Below are 27,497 nucleotides of genomic sequence, written 5' to 3' on the forward strand. Positions count from 1 at the left end.
ATATAATATATATAATATATATAATATATATTATATATATATAATATATATAATATAATATATATATATATATATATATATAAATAAAATGAGACCTAGGTCCCACTCCAGACCAAATGCATCAGTATATCTGGGATGGGGCCCAGGCACTGGTATTTTAAAAGCTGTCCAGGAGATTCTAATGGGCCTATGCATTTGAGAATCAATTAGCTAAATGATGGCAGCAGGGGTGGAGAGGACTTTCTAGGAATTATACCTGATTCTTTGTCTTTGTTTCTTCCTTAAACACCCTGAAAAGCCTTATGTTGCTTCCCACTTAATTCCATATTTTCTAAGATGGTTCTAAAGTCTGCCGTGCTTCTTGGATCCCTAGTTTTCCTATTGTCTCCATATTTCGTTATTCACATTGGGGCTAAAAGGAAATGCAAACACTGGAAAGAGAGCCACAGTTGTTTTTGCAATGAAACAATTATGGAGTATAAAGTGCACAAAGGACACCCTCCCCCTACTCCCAACACCTGCCACACACACACCATAGTCCATTCTCAGAGTAGCCAGAGTGATTCTGTTATATCATATTTCAGATAATGCAATTTCTCTATTCAGAACTGCAGCTGTTTTCCATATTAGAATAAAAGCCAAAGTCCTTAGAGTGGCCTATGGAGGGGCAATGGAAAAATGTAAGTGATTAAAAACTTAGGTATGGGAAAAAAAAACAGGAAAAAAAGTAATAAAAGTCTAGAATTATGCACTCAGATTGTTTGGCAGATATCATTGAATTCTCATGCCATTTTAAAGAAACTCTAACTGTACACTGTAGACAATACTTTAATGGACATGATATGCCCATTGATATGGAAAAGACAATAGCCCCATATAAAAAACTGACGAATGTACACAGTTATGTTTGAAGTAAAGAAAATACTTAAGGCATATGTACATATCGATTTAATGAGTCTCCACTTTAAAATTTTTCTATTAATCAACCAGTTAATGGATCCAGCTAGGCTGAGTGAGACTTAACTGATCTTCTATTGTTGGTTATTTTGGTTGTTTCAAATTTTTCACTAACATAAATGATTTTTTTGTACATACTCCTTTATATTTATGATTACCTTATTAAGATAATTATAAGAAACAGAATTATTAGACCCATAAGTTTTAAAGCCTTTAAAAAATGTAAATTGCAAATTTGATTTTCAGGACTCTTTTCCCCAATATATATTCCAACCCTCTGTACATGGGAATGGATAAACACTTTCCCTAAAATTTATGCTCAAAATTTAGTCAGCTTTATTCTTACCTCTACTTCTCTTTGACTATCCGTTATCACCAAAACCTAGCTAGCCTCTTCTTTTTCAATATCTCAGTTGTATGTCTTTCTTGGTCCTTTACAACCTCATTACCTCATGTCTAGAGTTTAGCAATTGTTCCCTAATCATTCTTCTGTCTCAAGTTCCTGCCCATCTCAGATACTACCTATTTCCTTAATCTTCCTGAAATACTACTTTGACGATGTCAGTTGTCAGTTAAAGAATCCATGTTAGCTGCTTACTGACTATTGAATTTAAATTCTTTAAAATAGCATCCAAAGCTGTCAAACAACTGGCTCTACTTTATCTGTCCAATCTTCTCACTGCCCACCATAAACCTTAGAGTTTCCTTAGTCCACTGTGTTTATCCCATTGTCTTTTTCTCCTCACTAGTCCTTAATTTAAAAAAAATGTATCTTATCTATTTTGTTCACTTACATATCCCAAGCACCTTTAACAGTGTCTGGCACAGAGTAAGCTGTCAGCAAATATTCATTCAATGAATGGATAAACCAATTCCAATTCAGTGACAGAATAATGAGCACACCTCATTACAAAGCATTATTCCAATATTTAAGCAATATATAAATGTAGTTGTTGCAAATGAATAGAAATGTACCATCTTGGGGTGGATTCAAGGTGACGGAATAGGAGGATGCTGGACTCACCTCCCCTCACGAAAACATCAAAGCTACAACTACATATAGAATGACTCTCACTGGGAACTAGCAGGAAGGCTCCTCTACAACCAAAGCTGTGAGGAAAGATTCACACACAATCTGGTAGGAAGAGAGAAGTGATCTGGTCAGGACCTGCATCCCTAGCAGAGGACACAGAAGAGGAGGGGGCTATTTCACAGGCTCAGGGATCCTTCCTGGGGAGTGAGGGGTTTTGAGACAGAATGGAAGGGGTCAGGGCACAACCTTTAAAAGAATGACATAGCTGTTGAGGATACTACATAAACTGGTTAGAACCAATTAGGCCCAAGGTGGTGGAAAATTTGACTTCCAGTAGACCTTGAGACTCATTATATGCCCACTGTAATACATTAGCGTCCTAAACGACACACCCACAGGTGCCATGACAGTCCCTAGGCCAATCATAAAAGGGCAAAAAGTGAGCAGCGGCCCAATTCCTCAAAATCCCCACCCCTTCCTCAAAATAGTTGGAATAACCCTCCCACTCATAAGCCTATGAAATTACCCAGCCCATGAAAACTAACTATCCCGTATTTCAGGGCCTCTCTCACCTTCTGAGATGGCCCACACTCTGTCTTTGGAGTGTGTTTCTCCTAGGGCTGCTCTCACCTTCTGAGATGGCCAGCATTCTGTCTATGGAATGTGTATCTCTGCCTTCACTTTACTATGGCTCGCTCTTGAATTCCTTCTGCGTGGAGCCAAAGACCCTCACTCGGCGGGCCCATCCCAGGGACTCACCCAAGACCTGGGACATGACCATCCTCTCATGTCCCGTTTTCCTGCAAATTCTTTACAAAGGATATTAATAAATCTACTTCTTGCCTATCACTTTGTCTCTCACTGAATTCCTTCTGCACGGAGGCATAAAGAACCTGAACTTCATTAAGTCCTGAGATGGGTTGTGTGGTTTCAGTTAGAAGATTGTGGGTTTGAGTCCCAGCTGAGGTGCAAATGGGTTTGAGTCCTCTCCTAAGTCAGAGGCTGTGGGTTCAAATCCCATCCGAAGTGTGGCTGGGTTCAAGTCACATCTGAAGGGGTGCAGTTTCACTTTGATCAGGGTATTGGCAGCCACTGCCAGCATACCAGGATGCAGCTTGGTGCACAGACTTGGGAGGGAGTGAGACTAGCTCCAGGGCAAAGACTACCACTGCCAGAGTGCATCCTTGCTCACAATCAGGAGGGAGTGAGACTAGCTCCAGGGCAGAGACAATTATCACACTCGAGCATGTGTCCCTTCTCACACTGAGTGAGCCAGCTCACTAGTGTAGCACCAACCCTTCTGGCCTGACCCAACGTCTAACCGAGGTAAGCACACTGGGGAAAAGTGAAAGCAGCACAGAAGTGCAGCCCTAAGTCCTTAGGCCCCAGCCACCCCTAAACCAAGGTGGAGAAACCCTGGAAAAACCCAAGTCCCTCAGGGCTCCTGTTCCAAACTCTTGGACCCAGACCCCACCCCTGATAGAGCAGTGATGGACACTGAGCAAAGGAGAAGTCCCAGCTTGCACCTGGCTCTGGCTCCAGCCCTACTTCCCACCAAGGTGGTGGCTGCCAGCACACCTCAGGGAAAGACCTGGCCTTTGCTCACTTCAGGTACAGCCACCTAACAAAGCCTCTGGGCACAAGAAAACTGCATAGGGACACTCCCACACAAGGACACACCCTCAATATCAGAATAGGTAACTGTTTCACCTAATTTCATAGAGACAGAGAAGTTTAAACAAAATGAGAAGACAGAAGAATATGTTTCAAACAAAAGAACAAGAAACCACCCCTGAAAAAACTCCAATGAAACAGATACAAACAATTTACCTAATAAAGAGCTTGAAGCAATAGTAATAAGATGGCTACCTGAACTTGGGGGAAAAAATAGATGAACATCATGAGAATTTTAAGAAAGAACTAGAAAATAGAAAAAAGAACCAGTCAGAGCCGAAGAATTCAATAACTGAATTGAAAAATTATAGGAATTAACAGCAGATTAGGTGATAACAGAAGAATGCATGAGCTATCTGGAAGACAGAATAATAGAAATTACACAATCAGAATAGCAAAAAGAAAAACAAATTTAAAAAATGAGAATAGTTTAAGGGAACCTCTGGACAATATCAAGTGTACTAACGTTCACATTACAGGGGTCCCAGAAGGAGAAGAGAAAAAGGGGTAGAGATGTATTTGATGAAATAATGGCTGAAAACTTCCCAAATATGAAGGAGAGAGATATCTACGTACAGGAATCACAGAGAGTCCCAAACAAAGTGAAAATAAAGAGACCCACACCAAGACATATCATAGTTAAAGTGGCAAAACATAAAGAGAGAATTCTAAAGGCAGCAAGAGAAAAAAAAAGTTACATACAAGGGAACCCCCATAAGGCTATAAGCTGATTTTTCAGCAGAAACTTTGCAGGCCATAAGGGAGCGGCATGATACATTTAATGTACTGAAAGGAAAAAGTCTACAACTTAGGATATTCTACCCATCAAGGTTGCCATTTCAGCATTGAAGGAGAGATATAGAGATTCTCAGATAAGCAAAAATTAAGAGTTCATATTACTAAACTGACTGTACAAGAAGTGTTAAAGGGTCTTCTTTATGTGAAAAAGAAAAGGCTATAACAAGAAATAAGAACTTAAAGGAAGGGAAAAATCCCATTGGTAAAGGCAAATATATAGTAAAGGCTGTGAATTAACCACTTAAATAAGCTAGTATGAAGATTAAAAGACAAAAATTATAAAATCAACTATAACTACAATAAACAGTTAAGGTATCTTTTCCAACCACAATGGTATGAAACTAGAAGTTAATTACCAGAAGAAAAATGGGAAAAACACAAACACATGGAGACTAAACAACATGCTACTAAAAAACCAATAGGTCAACAAAGAAATCAAAGGAAATCAGAAAATACCTTGAGACAAATGAAAATGAAAATAAAAACACAACTTTCCAAAATCTATGGGATGCAGCTAAAGCGGTTCTAAGAGGGAAGTTTATAGCAATATAGGCATACCTCAGGAAATAAGAAAAATCTCTAATAAAAAACCTAACCAACCATCTAGAGGAGTTAGAAGAAGAACAAAGTCCAAAGTCAGCAGAAGGAAGGAAATAATAAAGATCAGAGTGGAAATAAATAAAAGAGACCCCCCAAAAAATAATAGAAAAAAATCAATAAAACCAAGAGCTGATTTTTGAAAAGATAAATAAAATTGGTAAGCCTTTACCCAGGCTCATTAAGAAAAAAAGAGAGAGGACACAAATAAAATAAGAAATGAAAGAGGAGAAGCTATAACTGATATCACAAAAATACAATCATAAGAGAGTACTATGAGCAGATATATGCCAACAAACTGGACAGACTAGAAGAAATGGATAAATTCCTAGAAACATACAATCTTCCAAGACTGAAGCAGGAAGAGATAGATAATCTGAACAGACTGACTACTAGTATTAAAATTAAATCAGTAATCAGAAAACTCCCCTATCCTCCTATCCTTCTTAAACTATTCCAAAAAATCGAAGAGAAGGAAACACATCCAAATTCATTCTTTAAAGCCACCATGATACCCAAACCAGGCAAAGACATTACAAAAAAGAAAATCACAGGCAAATATTTCTGATGAATACAGATGCAAAAATCCTCAATAAAATATTAGCAAACCAAATTCAGCAACATATCAAATGGATCATACACCATGATCAAGTGGGATTTATTCCAGGGATGTAAGGATAGTTCAGTATCCACAAATCAATGTGATATACCAAATTAACAAAATGAAAAATAAAAATTACATGATCATCTCAATAGATGTAGAACAAGCATCTGACAAAATTCAACACCCATTCATGATAAAAACTCTCAAAAAAGTTAGTTTATGACTTCCCTGGTGGCACAGTGGTTAAGAATCTGCCCACCAATGCAGGGGACACGGGTTTGAGCCCTGGTCTGGGTAGATCCCACATGCCACAGAGCAGCTAGTTTAGAAGGAAAATATCTCAATATAAAGGCCATTTATGACAAATCCACAGCTAACATTGTACTCAATGGTGAAAAACTGAAAGGTTTTCCTCTAAAATCATGAACAAGGCAAGGATGCCCACTCTCACCGTTTCTATCTAACATAGTATTGGAAGTCCTAGCCACAGCAATCAGACAAGAAAAAGAAATAAAAGGCATCCAAATTGGAAAGGAAGAAGTAAAACTATCACTATTTGCAGATGACATGACTATATTTAGAAAAGCCTAAAGTCTCCACCAAAAAAACGATTAGAACTAATAAATGAATTCAGTAAAGTTGTGAGATACAAGATCAATATACAGAAATGGGTTGCTTTTCTGTACACTAATAATGAACTATTGGAAAGAGAAAACAAGACAACAATTCCATTTTACACTTGTATCAAAAAGGATAAAATACCTGTGAATAAACTTAACTACACTCTGAAAACTGTAAGACATTAATGACGGCAAGTGAAGATGATACAAAGAAATTGAAAGGTATCCCATGGTCATGGATTAAGAACATTATTAAAATTTCCATACTACCCAAAGCAATCTACAGATTTAATGCAAGCCCTATCAAAATACCCATGACTTTTTTATAGAACTAGAACAAATAATCCTAAAATTTTCATGAAACCACAAAAGACCCTGAATACTCAAAGCATCTTGAGAAAAAAGAACAAAGCTGGAGATGTCATGTTCCCTGACTCCAGACTACACTACACAGCTATAGTAATCAAAACAGCATGGTACTGGCATAACAACAGACACATAGACCAATGGCACAGAATAGAGAGACCAGAAATAAACCCACAAACATATGGTCAATTAATCTAGGATAAAGGAGGTAGAAGTACATAATGAGGAAAGACAGTCTCTTCAATATGCGCTGTTGGGAAAACTGAAAAGCTACATGTAAAAGAATGAGATTAGAACATTTTCTCACGCCATATATAAAAACAAACTCAAAATGGATTAAAACCCTAAATTTAAGACTAAAAACCATAACTCTAGACGAAAACGTAGGCATATACTTTTGATGTAAATCGTAACAACATTTTTTTGCATCTTTCTCCTCGGGCAAGAGAAACAAAAGCAAAAATTACAAATGAACCTAATTAAACTAAAAGCTTTTGCACAGCAAAGGAAACCATCAACAAAACAAAAAGACAACATACTCAATGAGGAAAGATATTTGCAAATGGTATGTCTGCCAAGAGTAAATATCCAAAATATATAAAGAGCTCATACAACTCATTGTCAAAAAAACAAACAACTTGATTAAAAACTGGGCAGAAGACCTGAATAGAATTTTTTTCAAAGAGGACCAACAGGCACATGAAAAGATGCTCAACATCACTAACCATCAGAGAAATGCAAATCAAAACCACAATGAGATATCACCTCCAACCTGTCAGAATGACTATCATCAAATAGACAAAAAAAAAATAAATTTTGGCAAGGATGCGGAGTAAAGGAACTCTTGTGCACTGTTGGTGAGAATGTACATTAGTATAGCCATTATGGAAATGAGTATGGAGGTTCCTCAAAAAAATAAAATTAGATCCATCATATGATCAAGAAATTCCACTCCTGGTTATATATCCAAAGAAGACAAAAACACTAATTTGAAAGGATTAATGCTCTCCAATGTTCATAGCAGCATTATTTACAATAGCCATAATATGAAATCGACCTAAGTGTCTATGAACAGATGAATGGATAAAGAAGATGTGTATAAAAAAAAAGATGTGTATATATCTTCACACACACACACATATACATACATACATATACACAATGGAATGTTACTCAGCCATAAAAAAGAATGAAAAATCGCCATTTGCAGTAACATGGATGGGCCTGGAGGGTATTATGCTTAGTGAAATAAGTCAGACAGAGAAAGACAAATACACACATTTTCACCTATATGTAGCATCTAAAAAATAAAACAAATGAGTGAATATAACAAAACAAAAACAGACTCACAGAGAACAAACTAGTGGTTACAAGTGGGACGATGGGTGGGGGGAGAGACAAGATAGGTGAATGGGATTAAGAGGTACAAACTACTAGGTAGAAAATAAATAAGATACAAGGATGTAATGCACAGGGAATATAGCCAATATTTTATAATAAATTTAAATGGAGTATAACCTATAAAAATGTTGAAACAATATTTTGTACACCTGAAACTAATATAACATTGTAAATCAACTATACTTCAATAAAAAAGAAACATACCACCTTGTTTTGTTCAACCTAGTGACTTAATCTCTTAGAAGTATTCAAATTCTTGGGACTTCCCTGGTGGTCCAGTGGTTAAGACTCTGCACTCCCAATGCAGGGGGCCCAGGTTCGATCCCTTGTCAGGGAGCTAGATCTCACTTGCCACAACGAAGATCCCACACATGGTGACGAAGATCCCGTGTGTTGTAACTAAGACCCGGCACAGCCAAATAAACAAATAAATATTAAAAAAAGAAGTATTCAAATTCTTGTTATTCACTTCTCCTTAGCATGATATTTCCACATCACTCACTGGAGTACGTTAATGCATTTAATAATACGATAAGAACCTGCTGCTTTTTACATTATCCAGCACCTCTGACCACTGCTACCAATCTACAGACCAATGTACCTGCGGGGGGTGGGGGGGGAGCATTTGCAAGTCACCCTGTGGCAGACCATGGAAAATTATCTTGGAAGCTAAATTAGTAATTAAGAAGTTGCATCCCAGCAAAAGGAGGATAAATGATTTTAAAAGATATATTATCCAAGTTATTCCGAAATCTAATTCACAACAATCAAATTTGGATAGTTCTGTAAAAACACTACTAGTTTCTGGTTCTTTGGGCTATAACTATTCTATGCTACATATTGTTCACCCCACTTCTGTTCACACAGTCTTTCTTCACATAGTATAAAAGCCAAAAAAAACAAACAACCCAATCAAAATACGGGCAGAAAATCTAAACAGACATTTCTCCAAAGAAGACATACAGAAGATTAAAAAGCATGTGAAAAGATGCTCAAAATCACTAATTATTAGAGAAATGCAAATCAAAACTAGAATGAGGTTATCACCTCACACCCATCAGAATGGCCGTCATCAGAAAGTCTATCAACAATAAATGCTGGAGAGGGTGATGGGAATGCAAACTGGAACAGCCACTATGGAGAACAGTATGGAAGTTCCTTAAAAAACTGAAAATAGAGCTACCGTATGATCCAGCAATCCCACTCCTGGGTGTACATATGGAGAAAACCATAAGTCAAAAAGCTACATGTACCCCAATGTTCATTGTAGCACAATTCACAATAGCCAGGACATGGAAGCAACCTAAATGTCCATCTCCAGAGGAATGGATACAGAAGATGTGGTACATACATACAATGGAATATTACTCAGCCATATAAAAGAACAAAATAATGCCATTTGCAGCAACATGGATGGACCCAGAGATTCTCATAGTGAGTGAAGTAAGTCAGACAGAGAAAGACAAATATCATATGATATTGCTTATATGTGGAATCTAAGAAAAAGGCTACAAATGAAATTATCTACAAAAACTTATATCTTTGAAATAGAGTTACAGATGTAGAAAATAAATTTATGGTTACCAGGGGGTAAGGGAGGGGAGGGATAAATTGGAAGATTGGGATTGACATATACATACTACTATACATAAAACAGATAACTAATGAAGACCTACTGTATAGCACAGGGAACTCTACTCAATACTCTGTCCTATAAGGGAAAAGGATCTAAAAAAGAGTGGATATATGTATTTGTATAGCAATTCACTTTGCTGTATACCTGAAACTAATACAACATTGTAAATCAATTATACCCCAATAAAAATTTTAAAAATTTAACCAATGATAGTACAATAATACAACTTACTGAAATTATTGCCACTTTGGGAGTTTATATCTCTGGCCATCCTGTTACTGTTTTGGGGGTTTCCTCACTCTTTAGCCATGCAAATTTCTTGTTTTTCTTTAATGATGTATACTGAAAAGCGCAATGTTGAGATTTTACTGGCTTAATTCTCAGAGGGCTATCTCATTTTCAAGTTTGAAGGGTTCTGTCTTTATTGTCCCTAAGCATTGCTTAGAGTGAAGATGTAGCAAAATGACAAAGGTGCAAGTTAAAGTTCAAGTAGCTAATCCATCTGGCTATTACTTGAAGCATTTTTGGAACATGTCATTTGCTAAATATCAACTAGTGCTTGTGTATGAGTAACTTGTTAAAAAATTTTTCACCTCCTCACATCACTAAGTACAGTAATGTGCACATAGGTACTTAAAAGTTACATGTTAACTGAACAGAAGAAATATTTTTTATCACTTGTGGTTTAAACAATAGTCTATAAAAAACCATAAAGTATGTTAATGCTTTAACCTTAAAGTTCAGAAAAAGAGGAAAAATCGGGCTTAAAAATTAGAGGGGGTGTAAAGATTGTTTTTCAAAAACGATCTTCATCTGAGTTTAAGAGTTATATGGTGTGGTACCACAATAAGAGAAATGACCATTAAAACTTTAGTCTTGTAAATAATCTAACAATATACTGGTTAAGGGGAACTGGCTTGTAAATCCTGAGTCCTTCCAGATACTGAAATTCTGTAACTTCTTACATTCCAGTCCTAAAAAGGGAGATATGCCATTTTGTTTGGAAGGCAAATTTTAACTACCTGCTGCCTGTTTAACTCATTAAAAACAAAAAGAGAAAGTGCTTTTAGTTTAAAATTCTGGAGAAAAGTTAACCCCATATGACAATAAGCATCTAAAATGTCAAGAAGAAGAAATTATGTCTTAAAAATGTTTTAGATTAGAAGCAATTCTGAGACAGCAGCATACCTGGAGCCCAGATTATTGCATTCCTTGACAGTCATATATACACACACATACATATGTATATACTCATGTTTTACCTCAGTTCAGCTCTTGACCTGCCTCAGCATTCCTCCAGCACACAAATTAAGGAAGTAATACACACAAAGACACACACACACACACACACAGATAGAACTGTTGAGGGGAAAGAGTTCCAAAATAATAAATCTAAGTCATCAGTCTCTACTGCTAATTTCACCTCAACATTCAACAAGCATTTTAGGAGTTTATTCAGTACCTATGGATAGAAGGCATAGAGTAACGAAATGTTAGAAAAGGGAACTATAGAAATAATCTATTCTAATCACCTCATTTTTTTCAGGTGGAAAAATAAGGCTGAGAGGGATTATATGACATACTCAAGGACATTCAAGTCTTTTATGTGCAAGTTAAATACATCAGAGCTGAGGAAACATTAGAAACTGTAGAGAAGTCTCCAAATCAAAACATGCTTATGTCCTTAGTAAATAAATTATCTGAGTCTTACGTTTAGAGGATTCTCCACAGTTACGACTGAGTCCAGCTTGGGGATAAGCAACACAGAAACTATAAAACTGTAAGCAGAATGTAAAACTATAAGCAGAATATGGTAGCTCTCAGATGCCATGGGCCAAACCCCTTTGCAATGATTTCCTGTAGGAGAGTGGTCCTCAAAATTTTAGTCTCAGGACCACTTTATACTCTTAAGAATAACTGAAGACAACAAGAACTTTTGTTTATATGTGTTTTTGTATCTATTAGTATTTCCTATATTAGAAATTAAAACTGAGAAATCTCAAACATGTATTTATTATTTCATTAAAAATAACAGTAATAAACCCATTTCATATTAACATAAATGGCATCTTTTTCGAAAAAGATAACTATATTCAAGAAAAAAATTTGAGAAGAGTAACACTGTTTCACATTTAAAAGATCTCTAACAACTGGTTTAGTAGAAGACAGCTGGATTCTAATATTTACTTCTGCATTTCTGCTACTGTGATATATTTTTTGAAGCATATATTTATCTATTGAAGCATATTAAGAAAATCCAGTATCACACAGATTAGTCAAAAAAAGGAGGAGTATTTTAATAGTTGTGAATACTCTTTGAATACTATACCCAAATGTGACAAGTTCTAGTTTCTTAATGGTGGGTTGCAATGTGGAATCTGAAAACACATAACTGTGCTTTGTGTACTCTGTTGTGTTAAAATCCATTGGTCTGTCACTATGTATAATTTAAAAAAATATAATGCATTAGTCATTTGTAAAATATTGGTTCAGTGAGTTATGCAGATATTCTAAATGTTGACACATTTCTTTATAGTAAAAAAAAAAAAATCACATTCATTAATATCACCACTGAATTACCAGAGGTCTTTAAGTATTGGAAAACTGTCAAGATTATGGTAGTGGATGCAAGTTCTTCAAAATTTTTGTTTGAAAGCTCAAAATTTTTATTATTTTCATTTTTTAATTTCTTTTTTGTTTATATCTTTATTGGAGTATAATTGCTTTACAATAGTGTGTTAGTTTCTGTTGGACAACAAAGTGAATCAGCTATATGTATACAATACATACATCCCCATATCTCCTCCCTCTTGTGTCTCCCTCCCACCCTCCCTATCCCACCCCTCTAGGTCATCACAAAGCATTGAGCTGATCTCCCTGTGCTATGCAGCACCTTCCCACTAGCTAGCTATTTTACATTTGGTAGTGTATATATGTCAATGTTACTCTCTCACTTCGTCCCAGCTTCCCCTTCCCCGACTGTGTCCTCAAGTATGTTCTCTATGTCTGTGTCTTTATTCCTGCCCTGCCACTAGGTTCATCAGTACTGGAAAGCTCAAATTTTATCATTGGCCGTAGCAAAAGCACTCCATACATAAGGATTACTGCACTATTCTTTAATTCCTGTAAATGAGACACTTCCTGTCCTGCAAACTATATGCTCCCCCTTCCATAATACGTAGCTATTACTAGGTAGCACTTTCCCAACCAGAGTTTTTAATTTGTCAGCCCTCCTTACACCTAGGTGTAGCCATGGTTTGTTCTCACTAATGGTATGTGATTGGAAGTGATATGGAAAACTTCTGAATCAAGACTTTTATGAGTGTGTGTCTATTCCTCTTTTATTCTCCTGATACAGATTAATTCTACTGACTGTGAAGATCTATAGGATGGTGACCCCAGAAGGTGGAAGCAGTCTGGATCTCTGAATCACTATGTGGAGGAGAGGCACTCACTGATCACTAACTAATATGAATTCTCATAAGACAGCTTTAAATGTAGGTTAAGGTTCTACAGAAATATAAGAGGCTCAAAGTTCAAATAAAAACAAAGATTTGAACAAAATTCTACCTTGAACAGATTTCCTAGTAGTCACAGTCTAAACAGAAGTCTACAGAAAAAATTACTTTATAGAAAAATAAGACTACTTCTTTATGCAATCCTTGCCTTTTTGAAGTGGAACATCTGCCCTTTTAGTTTCCCTACAAAAAAAAAAAAAAAAAAAAACAGTGTCTAGTAGACTAGACCCGTGCTTCCCTAGTGGAGGCTCAGCTTCTTTCAGAGGATTAGAAATTCCAACTCTTTGCTGTCACTGTACCTCTGGACCACTTTGGCCCCACAGTGTGGGTTTTCCATTCTCCAAACGATTGCTTGCTATTTCTAGAGGCATCTGTATACAAAATTGGGAAACAAGTGAGATTTTCCCCCAGCCTTCTGCATCCTACTTTGGCTCTTCTAACAGCTTTCCTCCTTCCTTCTCACATATTAAAACTTGATCCCAGAAAAGGATCTAAACACTCATTCACATTAGTCATGAATGAGGGAATAAGGCTATGGTAATTCTCCTAAGTTAAAACTCTTATCCTATGATGACAATTTTAAGCCTTAACATACTTACAAGCCTGTAAAATTAAATGTCTGAGAGGCAGTATGTGAAGTCGTTAAAGAGTTCAGATTCTAAGGCCAGAATTTCCTGAATTTGAATTCATATTCCACCATTTATGAGTGATGTGACCTTGAGCAAGTTATTTAATTCCCTTATGTTTCAGTTTCCTCATTTTATAACTGATAATAAAAGCAACCTACTACATAAGAATATTACTAATAAAGCCCTAATACGTTAACACACTTTATCAAATACATAGTTCAAATTGAAGATTTCCCCAAGTTGAATATAAATTATTAAAACTTAATTTTGAGCAGTATATGAAAAGAAACCCTAATTAAACCTCTAACCTACCATAATACCCCAGACTTAGATGATCTTATCCAGAAACAGAAAAATCTAGTGACGTTTTAGAATGTAATATAAAAAGTACTTTTCAAATATCTATGGGTAAATAAAATATATGATGCATTTTATAAAGACTTTCCATTAATATGAAAATCAAGTGTGTTTGAAACAAATATAATTTTTATGTTTTTCCAAATTAAAATGATCATTTCGTTAGAAATACAGTATAAAACCTCTTTAAAGCATGGTAGTTCACCACCCAGAGTAATTCTTTATTTTAGATTGCATAAAATGGATACTGCAAAAATAATAACTTCTGAAAAAACCAGGACTATCATGAAGCAACATATAAATAATATTTGGAACAAAAGTAATTGAGATAAAAGCTCATAAGCAGTATACTTCCTCTAATAAGAGAAAAACATTTTTGATGGCCTCTATATAAACTATGGAATAACATAACTGTATTCTCTTGGTGGCTAAAAATATTGGTCAATATCTGTTGATTATTTTTAATTTTTGAATGTTGATTATGGTTAAATATTGAAACAGTTTCATATATATTATTTATGTAAAGAACATAAGAAACAATGCTATATATTATAGAAAGGAAGAATGCCTACAAATACCCATATAATCATTACCTCTGGGGAGGAAGGGACAGATTTAGGAATGGTACAAAAGATATGTAAATAAAAGGCTTGAAAAGCAAATATGGCAAAATGCAAGTATTTGTTATGTGTGGGAAATATTTTCTATACTTTCCTGCATGTTTAAATAAAAAATAATAATAAAAACAAATCCAAAAGGAAACCCCATGTAAAGAATTGGGATAAACATAACCACTTTGATCTATCTCTCAACTCTAAGTAAAACAACTACAAAACTTACAAATAGGAAAATGTGCATCAGCACCAGAAAGAAAATACAAAAACTGATATTATATCTGAAGTCCATGAAATGGGACCAAATTTTAAAGTGTTTTTCATAATAAATATAGTTTACCACATGATGGGAAAGTACACATGAGGAGGTCTGGACAGATCCTCATCCACATTGGCAGAAACTTACTCAGAAAAGCAAAAGCTCCACTGAAATGAGATGTTTATTTGGGAATCCAAAGAGAAGTCCCTTACTCAAGGTCCTACAGTCCAGGGGCACCGGGTAGAATGGTAAGCCCATGACTGGCTAAAACATGATGTTGAAAATCGTGGTCTTTCGAGGGACTTGATTTTTTGCTTTCAGCCTCACGTCCAAAGACCTTTCAGTTGTCATTCCCTAATAAAAGATTTTTCTTAGTTTACATATTTACCAAATAAGTAGCTTGTAGTGGGCTTTATCCTATTTTTAAAAAATTGGTCCCTATATATTTTCATTTCTTATGAGGTAACAAGACAACATTTAGTATGTCATAGCATACCACGTGAAAACAGGATATGAAGGCTTTCTCTGGAGATTTTATTTCCTCAATGTCAGGGGATACTCTCCAATGGTGAAATGAAACTTTTTCCTTAAATATCTGCAACAGTGTCACTTTCCCTTCCTCTTCAGTCTGGCCATATAAGTTTCTATGTCTCACTTGAAATATTTGGCTAAGATCATTACTAGGTCTACCACAGAGCTTAGGGAAATCCAAGAATTTTAAATACATTTTGGCATTGTGAAAACTTATGAAAATCATCAAGACATGTTCTAGTGACATTTTCCAAATTTAAAGACAAATTAAAAAATCTTGGAAACATCTAAATAAGTAAAAGTAAAAACTAAATTTTATAAATTAACTGTAAAGGAAGAAAACATAGGCTGGTTTAGACTTCTCTACTAGACTAAATAACAGAAGATAATGAAGCAGTATCTAGTTTTATAAGAACATGGGATTTGACAATTTGATATTTAAATTGGAAAATAAACTCAATATTTAAATATTTAATTTACATCAGTCTGACTCTCCCATACATAGAAGTTATGAATTCTTGCAAGTGTTTAAAAACAGGACATTAACCACTTGAAGATACCAGGGAATAACTAAAAGCAGATAGAAACTGGAGGGGAGTTGAGCCTTCTAAAATGGAACCTGTAGGGTTCTCATCAAGAAAAAAAGGCAGAGGACTCAAATCAATAAAATTAGAAATGAAAAAGAAGTTACAACTGACACCATACAAAGGATCATAAGAGACTAATACAAGCAACTATACGGCAATAAAATGGACAACCTAGAAGAAATGGACAAATTCTTAGAAAGGTACAATCTTCCAAGACTGTACCAGGAAGAAATAGAAAATATGAACAAATCAATCACAAGTACTGAAATTGAAACTGTGATTTAAAAACTTCCAACAAACAGCTGTCTGGAACCAGATGGATTCACAGGCAAATTCTATCAAACATTTAGAGAAGAGTTAACACCTATCCTTCTCAAACTATTCCAAAAAATTGCTGAGGAAGGAACACTCCAAAGCTCATTCTATAAGGTCACAATCACCTTGATACCAAAACCAGACAAAGATATCACACACAAAAACATTACAGGCCAGTATTACTGATGAATACAGAAGGAAAAATCTTCAACAATACTAGCAAATCCAATCCAACAACACATTAAAAGAATCATATACCATGATCAAGTGGGATTTACCCCAGGGATGCAAAGATTCTTCAACATATGTAAATCAATCAATGTGATACACTACACTAACAAACTGAAGAATAAAAACCATATGATCATCTCAATAGATGCAGAAAAAGCATTTGACAAAATTCAACACCCATTTATGATAAAAACTCTCCAGAAAGTGGGCATAGAGAGAACATACTTCAACATAATAAAGGCCATATATGGCAAATCCACAGTAAACATCATTCTCACTGGTGAAAAACTAAAAGCATTTCCTCTAAGATCAGGAACAAGACAAGGACGTCCACCCTTGCTACTTTTATTCAACATAGTTTTGGAAGTCCTACCCACAGCAATCAGAGAAGAAAAAGAAATAAAAGGAATCCAAATTGGAAAAGAAGAAGTAAAACTAGCACTGTTTACAGATGATATGATACTATACATAGAAAATCCTAAAGATGCTACCAGAGAACTAGAGCTCATCAATGAATTTGGTAAAGTTGCAGGATACAAAATTAATACACAGAAATCTCTTGCATTCCTATACATTAACAGTGAAAGATAAGAAAGAGAAATTAAGAAAACTGTCCCATTTACCATTGCATCAAAAAGAATAAAATACCTAGGAATAAACCTACCTAAGGAGGCAAAAGGTTTGTACTCCAAAAACTATAAGATATTGATGAGGGCTTCCCTGGTGGCGCAGTGGTTGAGAGTCTGCCTGCCAATGCAGGGGACACGGGTTCGTGCCCCGGTCTGGGAGGATCCCACATGCCGCGGAGCGGCTAGGCCCGTGAGCCACGGCCACTGAGCCTGCACATCTGGAGCCTGTGCTCCGCAATGGGAGAGGCCACAACAGTGAGAGGCCTGTGTACCACAAAAAAACAAAAAAAACTATAAGATATTGATGAAAGAAATAAAAGATGACACAAACAGATGAAAAGATATACTATGTTCTTGGATTGGAAGAATCAATATTGTGAAAATGACTATACTACCCAAAGTAATCTACAGATTCAATGCAATCCCTATCAAATTACCAATAGCATTTTTCACAGAATTAGAACAAAAAATTTTACAATTTGTATGGAAACACAAAACACCCTGAATAGCCAAGGCAATCTTGAGAAAGAAAAACAGAGCTAGAGGAATCAGGCTCCCTGACTTCAGACTATACTACAAAGCTACAGTCATCAAAATGGTATGGTACTGGCACAAAAACAGAAATATAGATCATTGGAACAGGATAGAAAGTCCAGAGATAAACCCATGCACCTATGGTCACCTAATATATGATAAAGGAGGCAAGAATATACAATTGAGAAAGGACAGTCTCTTCAATAAGTCATGCTGGGAATACTAGACAGCTGCATTAAAAGAATGAAATTAGAACATTCTCTAACACTATATACAAAAGTAAACTCAAAATGGATTAAAGACCTAAATGTAAGACCAGATACTATAAACTTCTTAGAGGAAAACATAGGCAGAACACTCTCTGACATGAATCGCAGCTTGATCTTTTTCAATCCACCTCCTAGAGTAAAGAAAATAAAAGCAAAAATAAATGGAACCTAATTAAACTTAAAAGCTTTTGCACAGCAAAGGGAACCATAAACAAAACAAAAAGACGACCTACAGAATGAGAACATATTTGCAAATGTAGCAACTGACAAGGGATTTATCTCCAAACTATACAAACAGCTCATGCAGCTCAATACCAAAAACAAACAAAAAAAAACCCAATCAAAATATGGGCAGAATATCTAAATAGACATTTCTCCAAAGTAGACATATAGACGGCCAAGAAGCACATGAAAAGATGCTCAACATCACTAAATTAGAGAAATTCAAATCAAAACGACAATAAGGTATCACCTCACTGGTCAGAAGGGCCATCATCAAAAAATCTACAAACCATAAATGCTGGAGAGGGTGTGGAGAAAAGGGAACCCTCCTACACTGTTGGTGGGAAGGTAAATTGGTACAGCCACTATGGAGAACGGTATGGAGGTTCCTTAAAAAACTAAAAATAAAGCTACCGTATGATCTAGCAATCCCATTCCTGGGCACATATACAGAGAAAATCATAATTCGAAATGATACCTGCACCCCAAGGTCATTGCGGCACTATTTACAATAGTCAGGACATGGATGCAACCTAAAAGTCTATCAACCAAAGAATGGATAAAGAAGATGTGGTACATGTATACAATGAAATATTACGCAGCCATAAAAAACAATGAAATAATGTCATTTGCAGTGATATGGATGGACCTAGAGATTGTCATACCGAGTGAGGTAAGTCAGACAGAGAAAAACAAATATCATATGATATTGCTTATATGTGGAATCTAAAAAATATGGTACAAATGAACCTGTTTACAAAACAGAAGTAGAGTCACAGATGTAGAAAAGAAACTTATGTTTACCAAGGGGGAAAGGTAGGAGAGGGATAAATTGGGAGATTGGAATTGACATGTACACATTACTATATATAGAATAGACAACTAATAATAACCTGTTGTATAGCACAGGGAACTCTACTCAATACTCTGTAATGTCCTATATGGGAAAAGAATATAAATAAGAGTGGATAAAAAAAAAAAAAAGAAACAATACCAAACCAGAACCCAATGGAACAATATCTTGCTGAAAGGCAAAAGAAAAGTGAACCTAGAATTCTAAATCCAGCAAAAATATCCTTCAAAAATAAAGGCAAAATGAACATTATTTTTAGATAAATAAACTTGAGAAACTTTATTACTGGCAGAACTGAACTATAAGAACTGCCAAAAGGTAGTTTTTTTCCCAAGCTGAAGGGAAATGACACCAGATGGAAACTCAAATTTATAGGAGGGAATGAAGATCCAGGAATGGCAAATATGTGAATAAATATAGAAGACTATTTTTAAGTCTTCTCTTAATCTTTTAAAATACATATAATCACTTCTACTTCTTGCTATGATGGAGTAACAGGAACTGGATTGCTCTTCTTTCTTAAACAAGTAAAAAATTGGAGAAAATATAGGAAACAATGGTTTTCATGTGTTGGACAACAGGCAGCACAGGACAGTAATCACCCCTGCTCCAGCCAAGAGGAAAAAACCTAATGAGGGAACCCTTCAGTTGTCTCATCTCATTGTCTCTAAAAAAGAAATTTTGAGGCCACAGTGTAGTGGTGGGAATCCAAGCAGAACTGAGTTGAAAAATAAAATTTAGCATTCAGGAAGGTCAAGGCAAGCTAAAATTCACAGGTCAGCATAATATAGAGGAGACAGATGCACACAGAGAGCATTCTGGAGCTCTTCAGAAGGTTATCCTTGAATTTTTGCCTGAGGTTGGTTTAAAAAAAAAAACACAGGAAGGAGCAGGCAGAACAATGCTTGGGGCTCACAGAAAGCTCATGTTCCAGACAGCCAGATGGGAAATCTGTTACACACAGAGCATGGGGTAGAATACTAAGAAGGGTACTGCCTCAGTAGGGGAAGCATGTTAAGGCCTAAACAAAAGAGTTCTCTGGCTCCACCTAATGAAGCTTAAAATAAAGCCCCAAGTAGACCAAAATGTTTCTGAATAACTAGATCACATCTCAGATAAAACTCAAAAATATTTAATGGAATAAAATAAAAATTTACACAAAACTACAGTTTACTCAAGAAGGAACTGATCATTTGAATAGCACTATATCTATCAGAGAAATGAATTTTTAGTCAAAAACCTTACCACAGAGGAATTTCTAGACCCAGATGGCTTCATTGGTGAATTCTACCAAATACGTAAAGAAGAACAAATACCAAGTTTACACCAACCCTTAGAAAAGAGAAGAGGGGTGAACATTACACTTATTACTAAAATGTGACAGGACAGTACAGGAAAAGAAAACAAAATTTTAGCAAACTGAATTCAGTAGTATACATGAAAAGGTTAATACACAATTGCCAAATGGGATTTTTCCTAGGAATGCAAGGTTAGGTAACACTTGAAAAATCAATCAGTGTAATTCACTGTATTAAAAGACTAAAATAGAAAAACAGTATGTTCTTCTCAACAAATGCTAAAATCCTACATCTATTTGTTAAAAAACAAACAACAACAAAAACCTCTCAGCAAACTAGGAAGGGAATGAAACTACCTCAACCTGATAAAAGATATCTATAAAAGCCTTCAGCCAAAATCTCTTTAAAGGTAAGTAACCTAACATTTTCCCTCTAAGATCAGGAATGAGGCACGCACGTCTACTCTCACCACTTTTAGTCAACATCTTCTTAAAGATCCTAGCCATAGGCAAGTAAAATAAATAAAAGGCATATAGATTGAAAATAAAGTAAAATGCTCTTTATTCTCAGATGACATGAGTATCCATGAAGAAAAAATCCTAAGAAATCTAAAAAGGCTACTAGAACTAACAAGCAAGTTTAGTAAGATTGTAGGATATTAAGATCAACATAAGAGTATTTTTCTATAGTATTTTTTATATATTACCAGTGAACAATCAGGAATTGAAATTAAAAACACCATATGCAATATTATTTGAGAGATATGTGCAGCATCTATAAAGAAAAAACTAGAAAATATTGCTGAGATAGAAAGAAGTCCTAAATAAATGTGGAAATATTCTATGTTCATGGATTGGAATATCAATATTGTTAAGATGTCAATGCTTCTTAAGTTGATAGATTCAACCTAATTCCAATGAAAATTCCAGAGTATATACTTTAAATACTGATAAGCAGTTAAAAAATTATATAGAAATGAAAAGAATCTAGATAGCCAAAATAATTTTTTAAAAGAAGAACAAAGTTGGAGGACTTATAGTACCTGACTCCAAGACATGTTATAAAATTACGATTATCAAGGTAGTTTGGTATTGGCATTAGTGAAACAGAATTCAGAGTACCTGCATAGAGCAATACACATATGATCAAATGTTTTTTTGACAAAGGTTCCAAGATAATTCAACGGGCAAAGGATAATCTTTTCAACATATGGTGCTAGAATAATATGCAAAGAAATGATCCTCACTGCTTACTTCACATAATTTTCAAAAATTACTCAAAATGAATTAGAGACCTAAGTGTATAATAGGAGCTACAATTCTAAGCTATAAAATTATATACTATAAAATTTCTAGAAGAAAACATGGGAGAAGATCTTGGTGAAATTGGGTTCACAAAAAAATTCTTGAATATGACACAAAAAAGCACATACCCTATTGGAAAAAATGATAAATTTGATTTTACCATATTATAAACTTTTGCCTTTCAAAGTACACTATTATAAAATGAAAAGGCAACTACAGACTAGAAAAGAATATTTGTAAAATATATACCTGTTAAAGGATTTGTGTCTAGAATATATAAAGAACTGTTATAACAGAATTAAAATAAGACAAACAACCCCAATAAAAATAGCGAAAAGATTGAAACAGACACTTCAGCAAAGAATATATACAGATGGGAAATAAGCACATGAAAAGAGCTCATCATAATTAGTCGTTAGAGAAATTAAAGTAAAACCTAACTAAATACTGGTACATAACCCACAAGAATGGCTAAAATTAAAAAGACTGTACAAAGTCTTAGAGAGGAAGTAGAGTAACTATAACCTGTATACTGATAGGAATGTAAAATTTTGGATAAATTTGGCAATTTCTTAAAATGTTATAATACACTTACCATACTACTCAGCCTTCCAGTACTAGATGCTTACCAAAGATAAATGAAATCCTATGTTTACACAAAGACTTGTACATGAATATTCATAGCAGATTTATAATAGCTAAATACTGGAAACAATGCAAATGTCTACCAACATGTGAATGGATAAACAAATTGTTGTATATCCTTACCATGGACTATTACTCAGCAATACAGGGGAACAAACTATTAATACATACATCAAGATGAATGAATCTCAAGATACTTATGCAGAGTAGAAAATGCCAGACAAAAGATAGCACATACTCTATGATTCCATTTACATAAAATTCTAGAAAATGCATACTAACCTGTAGTGACAAAAATCACATGAGTAATTGCCTGGGGATTGAGAAAGAGGGAGGAACTACAAAAAAGTCTGAGAAACTTTCTGGAATGGTGGATATGTTTCCTATCTTGAAGGTTGTGACAGTTTTATGAGTTTATACATATGTCCAATTGTGAAATTTTATATTCTAAATGTGTGTGGTTTATTGTACATCAATTAGACCTCAATAAAGCTGAAATAAACCATGTAGTTATTTGAAGCAAAAATCCTAACACTGTATAATGTGAGGCCATTATTCATGTAGATCTTCTAATATATATGACAACAACAGCACAAAGGACAAAGGGGAGTATGTGTAGCTATCCGTCTCCAAGTTCCTACATTTTTAGTAAAGTAGGACAACATTAACTTTAAGTAGTATTTTAATAATTTAAGGATGCATTTTGAAATCACTAAGGCAATTGCAAAAAATTCAAGAAGGTACAGGCAAACAGCCAGTAGAAGAATTAAAATGGAATACTAAAAATATTTGCTTAACCAAATGAAGATAGGGAAGGGGAATTGAAGAACAAAAAACAGGTGAGATAAAACTGAAAACAAACAGGAACATGGTAAAAACAACCCTAATCATGTCAATAGTTATGCTGAATGTAAATGAAGTAATCACTCCAATCAAAAGGAAGAAATTGTAAGACTAAATAAAAAACCAAGATTCAACTATAGGTTGTTTGCAAGACAACCTTTAAACAAGAAAAAACAAAGAGGTTATAAGTAAAATGATGGGAAAAGATACACTATGCAAACCACAAGCATAAGAAAGCTCAAGTGGCTATATTAATATCTGACAAAATAGAATTCATAATTAGATCGATAATTCCCCTAGGAGAATTATCATAGATATGAAGAAATATTTCATAATGATTAAAGGGAAAACATAGTAATTGTGTATGTGCCCAGTAACTTAAAAATGCATAAAGCAAAAATCAGCAGAATTAAGGGGAGAAATAGATAATTCCACAATTGCAGTGGGAGATTTTAACACCCCCTTCTCAGTAATTAATAGAATAATTAAATATCATAAAGATACAGAACGAGAGTTAGCTCACTTTTTCTATTAAGGGTCAGATAGTCCAATATTTTAGGCTTTGTGGGCCACATGTGATCTCTGTGGTATATATATATTTTAAAATTTATTTATTTTGGGCTGCGGTGGGTCTTTGTTACCGTGCGCCGGCTTTCTCTGGTTGTGGCAAGCGGGGGCTACTCTTTGTTGCAGTGAACAGGCTTCTCACTGCAGTGGCTTCTCTTGTTGTGGAGCACGGGTTCTAGAGCGCAGGCTCAGTAGTTGTGGCGCCTGGGCTTAGTTGCTCTGCAGCATGTGGTATCTTCCCGGACCAGGGCTTGAACCCGTGTCTCCTGCACTGGCAGGCAGATTCTTAACAACTGTGCCACCAGGAAAGTCCCTCTGTGGTATATTCTTTATTTTTTTTTATTTTTACAACCCTTAAAAATGTAAAACTCATTCTTAGCTCATAGGATGTATAAAAAATAGGCTGCAGGCCAGATTTGGTCCACAGGCTGTAGTTTGTTGAATCTTGATATTGAAGATCTGAATATCACTATCAACCACCTTGATCTAATTGAGATTTACAAAATAATTGCAGAATACACATTCTTCTCATGTGCACATTGAATGTTCACCAAGATAGACCATGTACTGTACCATAAAACAAGTCTCAATACACTTCAAAAGATTGTAGAGTATATGCTCAGACCACAGTATATTTAAAATTGGAAATCAGTAATTTTTTTTTTTTTTTTTTTTTGTGGTACACGGGCCTCTCACTGTTGTGGCCTCTCCCATTGCGGAGCACAGGCTCCGGACGCGCAGGCCCAGCGGCCATGGCTCACGGGCCCAGCCGCTCCGCGGCATGTGGGATCCTCCCAGACCGGGGCACAAACCTGTGTCCCCTGCAATGGCAGGCGGACTCTCAACCACTATGCTACCAGGGAAGCCCTAGAAATCAGTAATTTTAAGGTATCTAGAAAAGCCCTAAGTATTTAAAAATTAAATAATACATCTCTAAATAATCCATAGGTCAAAACAGAAATTATACTGGATATTAGAAAATATTTTGGATTAAATGATAATGAAAATATATCAAAATTTGCAGAATGTAGCTGAAACAGGAATTAGAGAAATTTATAGCTTTAAATGTTTATATAAAAGAGGGAGAGAGACAACAATAAAACAAATAGGATAAATTCAAACATTTGGTGGATAAAGGATATATGGGAGTTCCTTATACTATTCTCAACACTTTTCTGTAAGTTAAAATGAAAAAAAAAAAAATAGAAAGCTCCCCCAACCTCCTTAATTTTATATTCAGCCAAGTTGTTATTCACATGTGAGACTGAGAAACAAAGAGAGATAAGATTGGGTCAAGACAGTGGATTATGTCTCTTTCCATCCAAAATTACAAATATGCATGAAGCTCTGTAAAAACCAGGGTGACATTAGCAAATAAGAAATTTCACATAACTACTAAAAGATAGAAATCAGACAGGATGACATCTATGGGGATAAGAGTGGAGAAGAATCAAAGTACTAATCAGAAGAGCAGTAATTAACTAATTAAACAATTTTGGAATCAGAAATTAACTGACGAGCCGCTTTCAGAAGAGTAGGTTGAGTAGGTTAGTCTCTCCTTGCCCTGGCCTATATCAAGAATTATGATGGAAAGGTATTTCCCTCTACACTAGTGGTTCTTAACTTTGCCAGCACATTGAAATCATCTGGGTAGCTTTAAAAAATACTGAGCCTCAGATTCTTATTTAATTGGTCAGAAATGAGGCCTGAGCACCAGACCTATGTTTAGTATTGAAATATAGTATAAATTAGAGAAAAATAAACTTGCCTTAAAGTGCTAATTAATGTAGAGTTACTGAGAAGTTTCGTCCTGGTACAGGAATTTGGGAGGTAGAAGAGAATACAAAAATATATCTATGTGAATTGCTATTTCAAGTAGTCTGTAAGCGGACTATTTAATAAGTAAGCATTTGGAAAAAACAAAATACTGGACTACAACTACCTTCCTTTATAACAAAATAAACCCCAAGTGGATTAAAGAGTTGAATAAAACATGGAAATAAAAAAGTACTAGAAAAAAAGAACAGGTAGATTCTTTTTTTCATAATATTAGGTAAGTAAGTCCTGACAAACATGCCACAAAACTGAAACTACAAAAGACATTATTTAACTTTACTGAATAAAAACTTTAAACTTATCTATTGGTAAAACACATTATTAACCAGAGAGCAATACAGCTAAAAATTAAGAATATTTGTAGTGTTCTTACAAACCTGAGAAGTTCCCGCAGATCAATATAAAAACATAGTAACAAAAAAAAAAAAAAAAAAAAAAAACATAGTAACATGCAAATGAGAAAAGGACTTAAGCACATGCTATTTTTTTAATGAAAAACTAAAATATAAAGCAATATTCAAATTACTATAATACCCATCTATAAATCAAATGTTATTTTAAGACCCTCACCAGAAAATAAATCATTAGAAAATTTTGACAAAAAAATAATGATACACTTGATTTTGGCTATTTCAATCAGAAGTATATAATAAATTTACTTACAAGTTGATATGCGTCCTTGACTTCTTGCAATCCTGTCCTTTATAGATTCTGAAGGTGTTTTCTTGCTACCATGAATGGTTGTTGTGGAGAGTTCGTTCAGCTTCCAGTGGGTCCAAAAGTCTTTTTTAGGTTTTAAACCTGTTGATACAAATATGTACATTTAGCCAAAGAAATTAGGAGTTTAAAAATATCTTTTGTCAAAGCCTTTTTAGGAGCATTATACATTTCATTCTCACAACAGTCCTGTGAGGACTGTCAGTCTCAAGTTTCAAAAGAGGAAATCTCTACATAGAAATGTTAATATCTTATCACATAAGACTGAGAATTAGAAAAGAGATAAGCTTGATATATACCTTTCTGACTCATAGACATAAGCTAAGTTCATAAATGGACATAAGGGGAGATTAATATTGTGAAAACTTGGAAAGGACCTAAATATCCAGCAACAGTACATCCATACAGTGGATCATGAAGTATCCATTAAAAGTTACCTTGTAAGTATTTGTTAACATATAAAGGTAATCATAACATGTTTTTATGTGAAGGACAATTTTACCATATACATATGTGTGACTATAGCTTAAACATTAACATGATTTCCTCTCAGCATAGGTGATTATTGTTTTCAAAATTTCCCTATCTGTATTTCCTATTATTTTTAAAATAATGTTTATGAATCAGTTATAGTACCCTAAAAGAAATAAAAATAAATTCCATTTAAAAAGTTCCATTTTTGTTCCAAAAACTGTACAGGGTTGAATAATTGATTTAACCACACTAAACATTTATATACTCAGCAATAAAAATGAGAACAATATAAATTCCTTTGCATACTCCATATGTTTATTCTGATGGTTGAGACAGTATATGTTAATGTGTTCAGTAAATGGGAAATATGAGCTAATATTATCATCATTATTAATATACATTGATATACTCATAAACATAGCCAGTATTTTCTCAGCAGCGAGTATTCAATGAGGATTATTTGCTATATTTTGATATCAAATTGGAATTTTCTAAGTGTTTTTAGATTTGGTTATTGCCTATTTCACATTAGTTGCCACTAGATAAAATATTCAGAAGCCTGAAGTGTGATTCGTTTGA

The 27,497-nt window shown here is 34.8% G+C and overlaps 1 protein-coding gene and 1 non-coding gene across 2 annotated transcripts in view; one reads left to right on the top strand and one right to left on the bottom strand.

Annotated features, from left to right (window-relative positions):
• FAM227B (family with sequence similarity 227 member B) overlaps positions 1-27,497 on the bottom strand; it is a 253,534-nt gene that overhangs the window by 166,255 nt on the left and 59,782 nt on the right. Inside the window, exon 10 of the mRNA XM_027096637.1 lies at positions 26,391-26,528. Within this exon, the coding sequence (XP_026952438.1) occupies positions 26,391-26,528 (138 nt within the window). The remainder of the gene's footprint in view (positions 1-26,390; positions 26,529-27,497) is intronic.
• Positions 8,315-8,387, top strand: TRNAG-CCC (transfer RNA glycine (anticodon CCC)). Its single transcript has one exon. It is a non-coding gene; the product is annotated as a tRNA-Gly (tRNA).

The sequence above is a fragment of the Aethalodelphis obliquidens genome, unplaced genomic scaffold (genome assembly GCF_003676395.1).
Source record: "Aethalodelphis obliquidens isolate GAN/ISIS:26980383/991018 unplaced genomic scaffold, ASM367639v1 scaffold105, whole genome shotgun sequence".
Taxonomy (NCBI): Eukaryota; Metazoa; Chordata; class Mammalia; order Artiodactyla; family Delphinidae; genus Aethalodelphis; species Aethalodelphis obliquidens.